At 46.0% G+C, this 13,295-nt stretch overlaps 1 protein-coding gene across 1 annotated transcript; it reads left to right on the forward strand.

Annotated features, from left to right (window-relative positions):
- Positions 1–2,197: 2,197 nt before the first annotated feature.
- LOC136414487 (mucin-22-like) lies at positions 2,198–13,033 on the forward strand (the record flags this gene model as incomplete). Its single annotated transcript, XM_066398535.1, has 17 exons — positions 2,198–2,285; positions 4,037–4,777; positions 6,539–6,589; positions 6,971–7,085; positions 7,131–7,433; positions 7,479–7,546; positions 7,841–7,900; positions 8,189–8,303; positions 8,349–8,509; positions 8,798–8,857; positions 9,239–9,608; positions 9,654–9,814; positions 10,124–10,267; positions 10,949–11,272; positions 11,408–11,522; positions 11,568–11,635; positions 12,380–13,033. Coding segments are annotated over exons 1-17 (3,564 nt in total), but the record flags the coding sequence as incomplete, so codon positions are not given.
- Positions 13,034–13,295: the final 262 nt, after the last annotated feature.

The raw sequence follows: 13,295 nt of genomic DNA on the forward strand, positions 1-13,295 counted from the left end.
TAGATATCCACTTGCTAAAAGAGGTTTGGTTATTGACTCTGACAATATGTATCATAGGTAATCTAACACCAGAAGACCGTACTTATTGGTGGATTTTTCGAAACACGAATTTTAGAAATTGTCATCCTTGGCTGGAATCTGGAACATCGATGGAATTTGGGGATCTAGCTCTATCACGTGTTATAGCCAGAAGGTCAAGTCTGATTATGGTTTTCTTTCAAACGAAACTATTATTAGTTTGCTACGTGAGACAGTCTCTCCAGAAAAAGTTGGGATGTTTAGACTGCAAGAGCCCGATTTTATATTTTAGAAAGTTAAATGTTCTTCGGTGAATGGCTCCCAAGTAGTCAATCAAAGCAGCGTGGACATTTAGAATTTAACAAACCGACGTCGTTTTGACGTCATTCCCCGGTGAACTCTTCTAATTCTCAGCGTTTCTACAATCGCTACCCCTCAGCCATAGTTATATATATATATATATATATGGTCTACATCCAAATGCATTCAATTCGTAAGTTCACTAATCGTGAGTTTGATACCTATACGTCTTGGCGTACATGCAAAAGATCGAACCGTTATTGGTAGTCGTGATGTTAAAAGGAAAAAGTTTGTTCTTAAGAAATTTTAAGCTTTTAACTATTTTCCCAACAGATTCAGAGACGTGTAAGAGTTTGGAATTTAATTTTAATTTTGAAAGCGAAGCGAAGTACGGAAAGAAATCAAGAGACAGAAAAGTTGTTCTATACAAAGTAGTTGTGAAAATTGCAGGCGTTACTATCTTTGTGTGAAATTCCGCAGAACTGCTCCGTGATTACGCCGCTGAAATTTCTGGTGGAACTCTGAAATGTCTAAAACACACATATTAAATCACGAAAATTTCGTTTAAATTGGCCTAAGCGTCTGTTCAACAATAATAAAGAAAAAGACGTTTTTTTACATTTTTTCGTCAACTTCCACGCTCTGTATTTCGAGAATGAAGCAATTTCGTACATGTGTTTACAGGTACATTTTTGTTTAAGTTCTAATCGAAGGAATATCTTCTTCAAGGTGAGCCGAACATTTAGGAAACACCCGGTAAGTTATACCAAAGTCAATAAAGTCGTAAAATGAACTAAAAATTTATGAGTTGCTTTATTTGTGTTTTCTACATTCAGTTTCCCGCTATTGTCGATTGATTTGACTCCCACAGATCGGTGTATATTGAGTTTCCAAAGGCTCTGCAAAAAGTGTGGTGTTTATAAAGTAAGAACAGCGAAACCACCCCACGACCACTTTCCGATTTGAGGGTAGCTAGCGGGCGTATCCCATAAATTAAGAAGCACAAGCTCTCTGCGATAGTTATTATGTTAAAGTGTACAATATATCAAATTCACTGACATCGTTTTAATAGTCAATAATCTCTTAGATAATACCCGTGTTCATTCAATTAGCGTATGAGAAAATCATGACGATGATAGTTTTGAATTACATTGTTAAGCGCCATTTTTAATAGTCGTAATTCATAAGTAAACTTTATGCATAATGCATCTCTATGATTAGAGATAGTACCCCGAGAAGCAGCAGAGCTACCATAGATGTTCTAGATACGTCTCTGGTGAATTACCGGAAAATTTTCTTCCGTTTCGACATGGTCTTAAAAATGTTTCGTAATTTGAGGTTAATGAGTAACTCTAAGAATTCTATCAAAACACCGAACAATGAAGATTCGGATTAAAACGGATTTCACTTCTACGAAATGTTCATTATTGTCAGTGGTGTGGGACAAATATTGTTCCAGATCTGCAGAAACCTTCTTCGAAGACATTAAAAAATATTTGCTACCGCAATATTCATTAGGTTTTACGCAGATTTTCAGTCAAGATACAAATCGCTGCATTTGCTGGCAAAAACGACACATTTTTGGCCGATTACTAAGCCCCCTTAAATCACCAAAGTGTTGATTACTCAGAGTTGGTATATCATACCGGGGGACTTTTAATTAATCAATTTTGGAGTATCAAACAATGCACCATTTACATCGCACCTTGGAAAATCATGGGAATTGACGTGTACAAAAACAAAGCCGCTAAATACTATAAACTCTAGTTGTGTGTATAGTAGGGCTTACACAAATAAGCAAACTAATTTACTTTGGATTTTGCCAAAACAATGGACAACGAAGTTAAAAGTTATTTAAATGTAGTAAGAACGTCAGAAAACTTAGAACATTACGACATGTGCGCCTCAGCATAATGAGATTGAAGCTTCTATTGAGTGCAATTTTAGTGTTTATTCCTACAATACAAGCAAGTATTTTGATTTCCATACCTACCATTACATGTGCCCATTTAAGGTCAATATCGCAGAGATCATCTCAAACCCATTTGGCTACTGAAACGCAACTACTATTCGAAAGGAAAACGTTTTCTCCTCCAAAGCTCTGAGCCTCCAAAGCTTGGAGAGGGTTGGGTTAAACGAAAAGTTTTACCAACGTGAATTAATCAATAAGTTTTCGATACAAGAAGTTAAAAAGGAAATTATCTAGGGCTCAGGTTGTATGTCTTAAATTAGTGGAATTTTACTTATACTTTACAGGGTGTCTCTAGAACATTACCATTGATTCCTCAGGTCGATACTCGTCGGTTTAGTCCGACTGGCCTTAGTCCAAAAATGAATGGTTTTAGAAATGTAGGGCTTTAAAATAAATTTTTTTTGACTGAAATCTCGTATTTGAGGATTTCAGCGACGACAAATAGGAATCCGCATATATTTTTTGTACGAAGCTTTCTTTTCATAAAATGTGCACCCCACAATGTATTTTATGCAAAAAAACCTCGGAGGGCCGCCTTTATTCAAATATTTGCCGTTCAGCAGCCAAAGTTGTTTAAATTCTTCATAATAGATATAAAAATAATCATAATAAATTTACAGTTATCGGAAGTAGATATTTTTTAAGTAAAAACTAACGACTTACCACTTCGAATAATTATAGTGTTTAATTGATTCTAGTACATATAGACGCCTCTTCATAGACAATAATCCAATCCTGCCACTAATTATCAGACACGAGATTGAAAACGAAATGAATATTTACTCCAAATATCTCGAGAAAAGAGGTTCTACAAGGCTTTTTTAAATAAAATGTGTTGCGAACGAAAAATTTGATAGTACCAAATTTCATACCGGGTTGCAAAAAGTTCCTTAAAGTGGGGCCACATAGTATAATACAAATGGCGCCCTCTAGACAGTACGGTGCAAATGTCAGATTTTGCTCATTTACTGTAATTACAAAAAAAAATTGCAATAAAAAATCAACTTTGAAGACCTGTATTTCGGAAACCGTCAACTTTTGGATTAAAATAAGTTCGTTTAGTAGTGGACTTTTGTACCGACCATTTACAGACACCCTGTATAAATACATATGTAAACTTTGACTTAATTCGAACTGCTAAATCGTCAGAAATTTGAAATAGAAAACTGCGATGACGTGATTAATGGCTAATAATTTGATTGGATGGTATCAGAAGTGGGAGTGGCAGTTAATCAACAGCCTTTCGCTTTAACTGAAAGTAAGTCATTCCATTGGTTCAAAAACGCCACAATTGTCAAAAAGAAACCAATGAAATGCATTTTTCACGAGATCATTCGCGATTTTAACTATTTGAGAGAGCGTTGCGAAATATAAAAGAAATACGGAGAGCACACAGTAATTTTTTATCTTAAATGAATCGTAAATCTTAGGTGTTGTGTGAGAATCTCATGTGGAGGAAACGTATTGTTAAGTGCCGAAAAACTAGTAAAATTTCGTCTGGTTGGAACTAAATGAGATTAATCTCTTCGAATTGAAAATAAATCGGACATGCGCGTAAAATGCAAAAAAGTAAACAAATTTATGATTTCTGATGACGTGTTTCTCACATGTGAGTTTATCATAGAGCACATCAGAAGAAAGGCCCAGAATTACTCCCTTGTTTAAGATTAAATTCTCCGCATGAGGTGTAGCATTAAATTTTTCCTTATCCATTACCTGGCCACTAAATTCAGCTACTCTTTTTAGGCCGTCTGTAAAAAATGCGGAGAAGAAGAAGATGTAATCCTAAACTGCTACGGCAAAAGTTTTCGCTGTATCAATGAAACCAATTACTACCTATGTTCCGATTTCGGACCTGTTTCTCTAGCATTTTCAAGCCAGAAAATACAAGTGTGCCCTATAGGGATGATTTGCAGCAGCGCTAATAATTATGAATGCGTGCTTCCCTCGGAAAGCAGTACCACAACTGAATGCCCCCCTGAAGAATCAGATGTGACCACCACGCTAGGGTCCATTTCTACTAGAGGAGTCAATTATACAACTGAAATAACTTTCACAGTTTCAACGAAGACTACGCCACCTAACGAGGACACTAGTGATACTAGTTCTATTCCATCTACTCCTAGTACTGCTAGCTCTGATAGTCCAAGTGAAACAACAGCGGGAGGTTCTTCGGGTAGTTCAAGCGCCACCAAACCAACAGAATGGAGTACCGAAAGTACCCCTGGAGGTCCAACAAAAACGACCACAGGAAGTTCTTCTGGTAGTTCTAGCGCCACCGAACCCACAAAATGGAGTACCGAAAATACCCCTGGAGGTCCATCAGAAACGACCACAGGAAGTTCTTCTGGTAGTTCTAGCGCCACCGAACCCACAAAATGGAGTACCGAAAGTACCCCTGGAGGTCCAACAGAAACAACCACAGGAAGTTCATCGGGTAGTTCTAGCGCCACCGAACCCACAAAATGGAGTACCGAAAGTACCCCTGGAGGTCCATCAGAAACGACCACAGGAAGTTCTTCTGGTAGTTCTAGCGCCACCGAACCCACAAAATGGAGTACCGAAAGTACCCCTGGAGGTCCAACAGAAACGACCACAGGAAGTTCTTCGGGTAGTTCTAGCGCCACCGAACCCACAAAATGGAGTACCGAAAGTACCCCTGGAGGTCCATCAGAAACAACTACAGGAAGTTCATCGGGTAGTTCAAGTGCCACCGAACCCACAAAATGGAGTACCGAAAATACCCCTGGAGGTCCATCAGAAACGACCACAGGAAGTTCATCGGGTAGTTCTAGCGCCACCGAACCCACAAAATGGAGTACCGAAAGTACCCCTGGAGGTCCATCAGAAACGACCACAGGAAGTTCTTCGGGTAGTTCAAGTGCCACCGAACCCACAAAATGGAGTACCGAAAGTACCCCTGGAGGTCCATCAGAAACGACCACAAGAAGTTCTTCGGGTAGTTCTAGCGCCACCGAACCCACAAAATGGAGTACCGAAAGTACCCCTGGAGGTCCAACAGAAACAACTACAGGAAGTTCATCGGGTAGTTCAAGTGCCACCGAACCCACAAAATGGAGTACCGAAAGTACCCCTGGAGGTCCATCAGAAACGACCACAAGAAGTTCTTCGGGTAGTTCAAGTGCCACCGAACCCACAAAATGGAGTACCGAAAGTACCCCTGGAGGTCCAACAGAAACGACCACAAGAAGTTCTTCGGGTAGTTCAAGTGCCACCGAACCCACAAAATGGAGTACCGAAAATACCCCTGGAGGTCCATCAGAAACGACCACAGGAAGTTCTTCGGGTAGTTCTAGCGCCACCGAACCCACAAAATGGAGTACCGAAAGTACCCCTGGAGGTCCATCAGAAACGACCACAGGAAGTTCTTCGGGTAGTTCTAGCGCCACCGAACCCACAAAATGGAGTACCGAAAGTACCCCTGGAGGTCCATCAGAAACGACCACAGGAAGTTCTTCGGGTAGTTCAAGTGCCACCGAACCCACAAAATGGAGTACCGAAAGTACCCCTGGAGGTCCAACAGAAACAATTACAGGAAGTTCTTCTGGTACTTCTAGCGCCACCGAACCCACAAAATGGAGTACCGAAAGTACCCCTGGAGGTCCATCAGAAACGACCACAGGAAGTTCTTCGGGTAGTTCTAGCGCCACCGAACCCACAAAATGGAGTACCGAAAGTACCCCTGGAGGTCCATCAGAAACGACCACAGGAAGTTCTTCGGGTAGTTCAAGTGCCACCGAACCCACAAAATGGAGTACCGAAAGTACCCCTGGAGGTCCAACAGAAACAATTACAGGAAGTTCTTCTGGTACTTCTAGCGCCACCGAACCCACAAAATGGAGTACCGAAAGTACCCCTGGAGGTCCATCAGAAACGACCACAGGAAGTTCTTCGGGTAGTTCAAGTGCCACCGAACCCACAAAATGGAGTACCGAAAGTACCCCTGGAGGTCCAACAGAAACAATTACAGGAAGTTCTTCTGGTACTTCTAGCGCCACCGAACCCACAAAATGGAGTACCGAAAGTACCCCTGGAGGTCCATCAGAAACGACCACAGGAAGTTCTTCGGGTAGTTCAAGTGCCACCGAACCCACAAAATGGAGTACCGAAAGTACCCCTGGAGGTCCATCAGAAACGACCACAGGAAGTTCTTCTGGTAGTTCTAGCGCCACCGAACCCACAAAATGGAGTACCGAAAATACCCCTGGAGGTCCATCAGAAACGACCACAGGAAGTTCTTCTGGTAGTTCTAGCGCCACCGAACCCACAAAATGGAGTACCGAAAGTACCCCTGGAGGTCCAACAGAAACAACCACAGGAAGTTCATCGGGTAGTTCTAGCGCCACCGAACCCACAAAATGGAGTACCGAAAGTACCCCTGGAGGTCCATCAGAAACGACCACAGGAAGTTCTTCTGGTAGTTCTAGCGCCACCGAACCCACAAAATGGAGTACCGAAAGTACCCCTGGAGGTCCAACAGAAACGACCACAGGAAGTTCTTCGGGTAGTTCTAGCGCCACCGAACCCACAAAATGGAGTACCGAAAGTACCCCTGGAGGTCCATCAGAAACAACTACAGGAAGTTCATCGGGTAGTTCAAGTGCCACCGAACCCACAAAATGGAGTACCGAAAATACCCCTGGAGGTCCATCAGAAACGACCACAGGAAGTTCATCGGGTAGTTCTAGCGCCACCGAACCCACAAAATGGAGTACCGAAAGTACCCCTGGAGGTCCATCAGAAACGACCACAGGAAGTTCTTCGGGTAGTTCAAGTGCCACCGAACCCACAAAATGGAGTACCGAAAGTACCCCTGGAGGTCCATCAGAAACGACCACAAGAAGTTCTTCGGGTAGTTCTAGCGCCACCGAACCCACAAAATGGAGTACCGAAAGTACCCCTGGAGGTCCAACAGAAACAACTACAGGAAGTTCATCGGGTAGTTCAAGTGCCACCGAACCCACAAAATGGAGTACCGAAAGTACCCCTGGAGGTCCATCAGAAACGACCACAAGAAGTTCTTCGGGTAGTTCAAGTGCCACCGAACCCACAAAATGGAGTACCGAAAGTACCCCTGGAGGTCCAACAGAAACGACCACAAGAAGTTCTTCGGGTAGTTCAAGTGCCACCGAACCCACAAAATGGAGTACCGAAAATACCCCTGGAGGTCCATCAGAAACGACCACAGGAAGTTCTTCGGGTAGTTCTAGCGCCACCGAACCCACAAAATGGAGTACCGAAAGTACCCCTGGAGGTCCATCAGAAACGACCACAGGAAGTTCTTCGGGTAGTTCTAGCGCCACCGAACCCACAAAATGGAGTACCGAAAGTACCCCTGGAGGTCCATCAGAAACGACCACAGGAAGTTCTTCGGGTAGTTCAAGTGCCACCGAACCCACAAAATGGAGTACCGAAAGTACCCCTGGAGGTCCAACAGAAACAATTACAGGAAGTTCTTCTGGTACTTCTAGCGCCACCGAACCCACAAAATGGAGTACCGAAAGTACCCCTGGAGGTCCATCAGAAACGACCACAGGAAGTTCTTCGGGTAGTTCTAGCGCCACCGAACCCACAAAATGGAGTACCGAAAGTACCCCTGGAGGTCCATCAGAAACGACCACAGGAAGTTCTTCGGGTAGTTCAAGTGCCACCGAACCCACAAAATGGAGTACCGAAAGTACCCCTGGAGGTCCAACAGAAACAATTACAGGAAGTTCTTCTGGTACTTCTAGCGCCACCGAACCCACAAAATGGAGTACCGAAAGTACCCCTGGAGGTCCATCAGAAACGACCACAGGAAGTTCTTCGGGTAGTTCAAGTGCCACCGAACCCACAAAATGGAGTACCGAAAGTACCCCTGGAGGTCCAACAGAAACAATTACAGGAAGTTCTTCTGGTACTTCTAGCGCCACCGAACCCACAAAATGGAGTACCGAAAGTACCCCTGGAGGTCCATCAGAAACGACCACAGGAAGTTCTTCGGGTAGTTCAAGTGCCACCGAACCCACAAAATGGAGTACCGAAAGTACCCCTGGAGGTCCATCAGAAACGACCACAGGAAGTTCTTCTGGTAGTTCTAGCGCCACCGAACCCACAAAATGGAGTACCGAAAGTACCCCTGGAGGTCCATCAGAAACGACCACAGGAAGTTCTTCGGGTAGTTCAAGTGCCACCGAACCCACAAAATGGAGTACCGAAAGTACCCCTGGAGGTCCAACAGAAACAATTACAGGAAGTTCTTCTGGTACTTCTAGCGCCACCGAACCCACAAAATGGAGTACCGAAAGTACCCCTGGAGGTCCATCAGAAACGACCACAGGAAGTTCTTCGGGTAGTTCAAGTGCCACCGAACCCACAAAATGGAGTACCGAAAGTACCCCTGGAGGTCCATCAGAAACGACCACAGGAAGTTCTTCTGGTAGTTCTAGCGCCACCGAACCCACAAAATGGAGTACCGAAAGTACCCCTGGAGGTCCATCAGAAACGACCACAGGAAGTTCTTCGGGTAGTTCTAGCGCCACCGAACCCACAAAATGGAGTACCGAAAGTACCCCTGGAGGTCCATCAGAAACGACCACAGGAAGTTCTTCGGGTAGTTCTAGCGCCACCGAACCCACAAAATGGAGTACCGAAAGTACCCCTGGAGGTCCATCAGAAACGACCACAGGAAGTTCATCGGGTAGTTCAAGTGCCACCGAACCCACAAAATGGAGTACCGAAAGTACCCCTGGAGGTCCAACAGAAACGACCACAGGAAGTTCTTCGGGTAGTTCAAGTGCCACCGAACCCACAAAATGGAGTACCGAAAGTACCCCTGGAGGTCCAACAGAAACGACCACAGGAAGTTCTTCGGGTAGTTCTAGCGCCACCGAACCCACAAAATGGAGTACCGAAAGTACCCCTGGAGGTCCATCAGAAACGACCACAGGAAGTTCTTCGGGTAGTTCTAGCGCCACCGAACCCACAAAATGGAGTACCGAAAGTACCCCTGGAGGTCCAACAGAAAGGACCACAGGAAGTTCTTCGGGTAGTTCAAGTGCCACCGAACCCACAAAATGGAGTACCGAAAGTACCCCTGGAGGTCCATCAGAAACGACCACAGGAAGTTCTTCTGGTAGTTCTAGCGCCACCGAACCCACAAAATGGAGTACCGAAAGTACCCCTGGAGGTCCATCAGAAACGACCACAGGAAGTTCTTCGGGTAGTTCAATTGCCACCGAACCCACAAAATGGAGTACCGAAAGTACCCCTGGAGGTCCAACAGAAACGACCACAGGAAGTTCATCGGGTAGTTCAAGTGCCACCGAACCCACAAAATGGAGTACCGAAAATACCCCTGGAGGTCCATCAGAAACGACCACAGGAAGTTCTTCTGGTAGTTCTAGCGCCACCGAACCCACAAAATGGAGTACCGAAAGTACCCCTGGAGGTCCATCAGAAACGACCACAGGAAGTTCTTCGGGTAGTTCTAGCGCCACCGAACCCACAAAATGGAGTACCGAAAGTACCCCTGGAGGTCCAACAGAAACAACTACAGGAAGTTCATCGGGTAGTTCAAGTGCCACCGAACCCACAAAATGGAGTACCGAAAGTACCCCTGGAGGTCCAACAGAAACAATTACAGGAAGTTCTTCTGGTACTTCTAGCGCCACCGAACCCACAAAATGGAGTACCGAAAGTACCCCTGGAGGTCCATCAGAAACGACCACAGGAAGTTCTTCGGGTAGTTCAAGTGCCACCGAACCCACAAAATGGAGTACCGAAAGTACCCCTGGAGGTCCATCAGAAACGACCACAAGAAGTTCTTCGGGTAGTTCTAGCGCCACCGAACCCACAAAATGGAGTACCGAAAGTACCCCTGGAGGTCCATCAGAAACGACCACAGGAAGTTCTTCGGGTAGTTCAATTGCCACCGAACCCACAAAATGGAGTACCGAAAGTACCCCTGGAGGTCCAACAGAAACGACCACAGGAAGTTCATCGGGTAGTTCAAGTGCCACCGAACCCACAAAATGGAGTACCGAAAGTACCCCTGGAGGTCCAACAGAAACAACTACAGGAAGTTCATCGGGTAGTTCAAGTGCCACCGAACCCACAAAATGGAGTACCGAAAGTACCCCTGGAGGTCCAACAGAAACAACTACAGGAAGTTCATCGGGTAGTTCAAGTGCCACCGAACCCACAAAATGGAGTACCGAAAGTACCCCTGGAGGTCCATCAGAAACGACCACAGGAAGTTCTTCTGGTAGTTCTAGCGCCACCGAACCCACAAAATGGAGTACCGAAAGTACCCCTGGAGGTCCATCAGAAACGACCACAGGAAGTTCTTCTGGTAGTTCTAGCGCCACCGAACCCACAAAATGGAGTACCGAAAGTACCCCTGGAGGTCCAACAGAAACGACCACAGGAAGTTCATCGGGTAGTTCAAGTGCCACCGAACCCACAAAATGGAGTACCGAAAGTACCCCTGGAGGTCCAACAGAAACAACTACAGGAAGTTCATCGGGTAGTTCAAGTGCCACCGAACCCACAAAATGGAGTACCGAAAGTACCCCTGGAGGTCCATCAGAAACGACCACAGGAAGTTCTTCTGGTAGTTCTAGCGCCACCGAACCCACAAAATGGAGTACCGAAAGTACCCCTGGAGGTCCAACAGAAACAACTACAGGAAGTTCATCGGGTAGTTCAAGTGCCACCGAACCCACAAAATGGAGTACCGAAAGTACCCCTGGAGGTCCAACAGAAACAATTACAGGAAGTTCTTCTGGTAGTTCTAGCGCCACCGAACCCACAAAATGGAGTACCGAAAGTACCCCTGGAGGTCCAACAGAAACGACCACAGGAAGTTCTTCTGGTACTTCTAGCGCCACCGCACCCACAAAATGGGGTACCGAAAGTACCCCTGGAGGTCCATCAGAAACGACCACAGGAAGTTCTTCTGGTAGTTCTAGCGCCACCGAACCCACAAAATGGAGTACCGAAAGTACCCCTGGAGGTCCAACAGAAACAACTACAGGAAGTTCATCGGGTAGTTCAAGTGCCACCGAACCCACAAAATGGAGTACCGAAAGTACCCCTGGAGGTCCATCAGAAACGACCACAGGAAGTTCTTCTGGTAGTTCTAGCGCCACCGAACCCACAAAATGGAGTACCGAAAGTACCCCTGGAGGTCCAACAGAAACAACTACAGGAAGTTCATCGGGTAGTTCAAGTGCCACCGAACCCACAAAATGGAGTACCGAAAGTACCCCTGGAGGTCCATCAGAAACGACCACAGGAAGTTCTTCTGGTAGTTCTAGCGCCACCGAACCCACAAAATGGAGTACCGAAAGTACCCCTGGAGGTCCAACAGAAACGACCACAGGAAGTTCATCGGGTAGTTCAAGTGCCACCGAACCCACAAAATGGAGTACCGAAAGTACCCCTGGAGGTCCAACAGAAACAACTACAGGAAGTTCATCGGGTAGTTCAAGTGCCACCGAACCCACAAAATGGAGTACCGAAAGTACCCCTGGAGGTCCAACAGAAACAACTACAGGAAGTTCATCGGGTAGTTCAAGTGCCACCGAACCCACAAAATGGAGTACCGAAAGTACCCCTGGAGGTCCAACAGAAACAATTACAGGAAGTTCTTCTGGTAGTTCTAGCGCCACCGAACCCACAAAATGGAGTACCGAAAGTACCCCTGGAGGTCCATCAGAAACGACCACAGGAAGTTCTTCTGGTAGTTCTAGCGCCACCGAACCCACAAAATGGAGTACCGAAAGTACCCCTGGAGGTCCATCAGAAACGACCACAGGAAGTTCTTCTGGTAGTTCTAGCGCCACCGAACCCACAAAATGGAGTTCCGAAAGTACCCCTGGAGGTCCATCAGAAACAACTACAGGAAGTTCTTCGGGTAGTTCAAGTGCCACCGAACCCACAAAATGGAGTACCGAAAGTACCCCTGGAGGTCCAACAGAAACGACCACAGGAAGTTCTTCGGGTAGTTCAAGTGCCACCGAACCCACAAAATGGAGTACCGAAAGTACCCCTGGAGGTCCAACAGAAACGACCACAGGAAGTTCTTCGGGTAGTTCAAGTGCCACCGAACCCACAAAATGGAGTACCGAAAGTACCCCTGGAGGTCCAACAGAAACAATTACAGGAAGTTCTTCTGGTAGTTCTAGCGCCACCGAACCCACAAAATGGAGTACCGAAAGTACCCCTGGAGGTCCAACAGAAACGACCACAGGAAGTTCTTCTGGTACTTCTAGCGCCACCGCACCCACAAAATGGGGTACCGAAAGTACCCCTGGAGGTCCATCAGAAACGACCACAGGAAGTTCTTCTGGTAGTTCTAGCGCCACCGAACCCACAAAATGGAGTACCGAAAGTACCCCTGGAGGTCCAACAGAAACAACTACAGGAAGTTCATCGGGTAGTTCAAGTGCCACCGAACCCACAAAATGGAGTACCGAAAGTACCCCTGGAGGTCCAACAGAAACAATTACAGGAAGTTCTTCTGGTAGTTCTAGCGCCACCGAACCCACAAAATGGAGTACCGAAAGTACCCCTGGAGGTCCAACAGAAACGACCACAGGAAGTTCTTCTGGTACTTCTAGCGCCACCGCACCCACAAAATGGGGTACCGAAAGTACCCCTGGAGGTCCATCAGAAACGACCACAGGAAGTTCTTCTGGTAGTTCTAGCGCCACCGAACCCACAAAATGGAGTACCGAAAGTACCCCTGGAGGTCCAACAGAAACAACTACAGGAAGTTCATCGGGTAGTTCAAGTGCCACCGAACCCACAAAATGGAGTACCGAAAGTACCCCTGGAGGTCCATCAGAAACGACCACAGGAAGTTCTTCTGGTAGTTCTAGCGCCACCGAACCCACAAAATGGAGTACCGAAAGTACCCCTGGAGGTCCATCAGAAACGACCACAGGAAGTTCTTCGGGTAGTTCAATTGCCACCGAACCCACAAAATGGAGTACCGAAA

Source organism: Euwallacea similis, chromosome 17, assembly GCF_039881205.1.
Source record: "Euwallacea similis isolate ESF13 chromosome 17, ESF131.1, whole genome shotgun sequence".
Classification (NCBI taxonomy): domain Eukaryota; kingdom Metazoa; phylum Arthropoda; class Insecta; order Coleoptera; family Curculionidae; genus Euwallacea; species Euwallacea similis.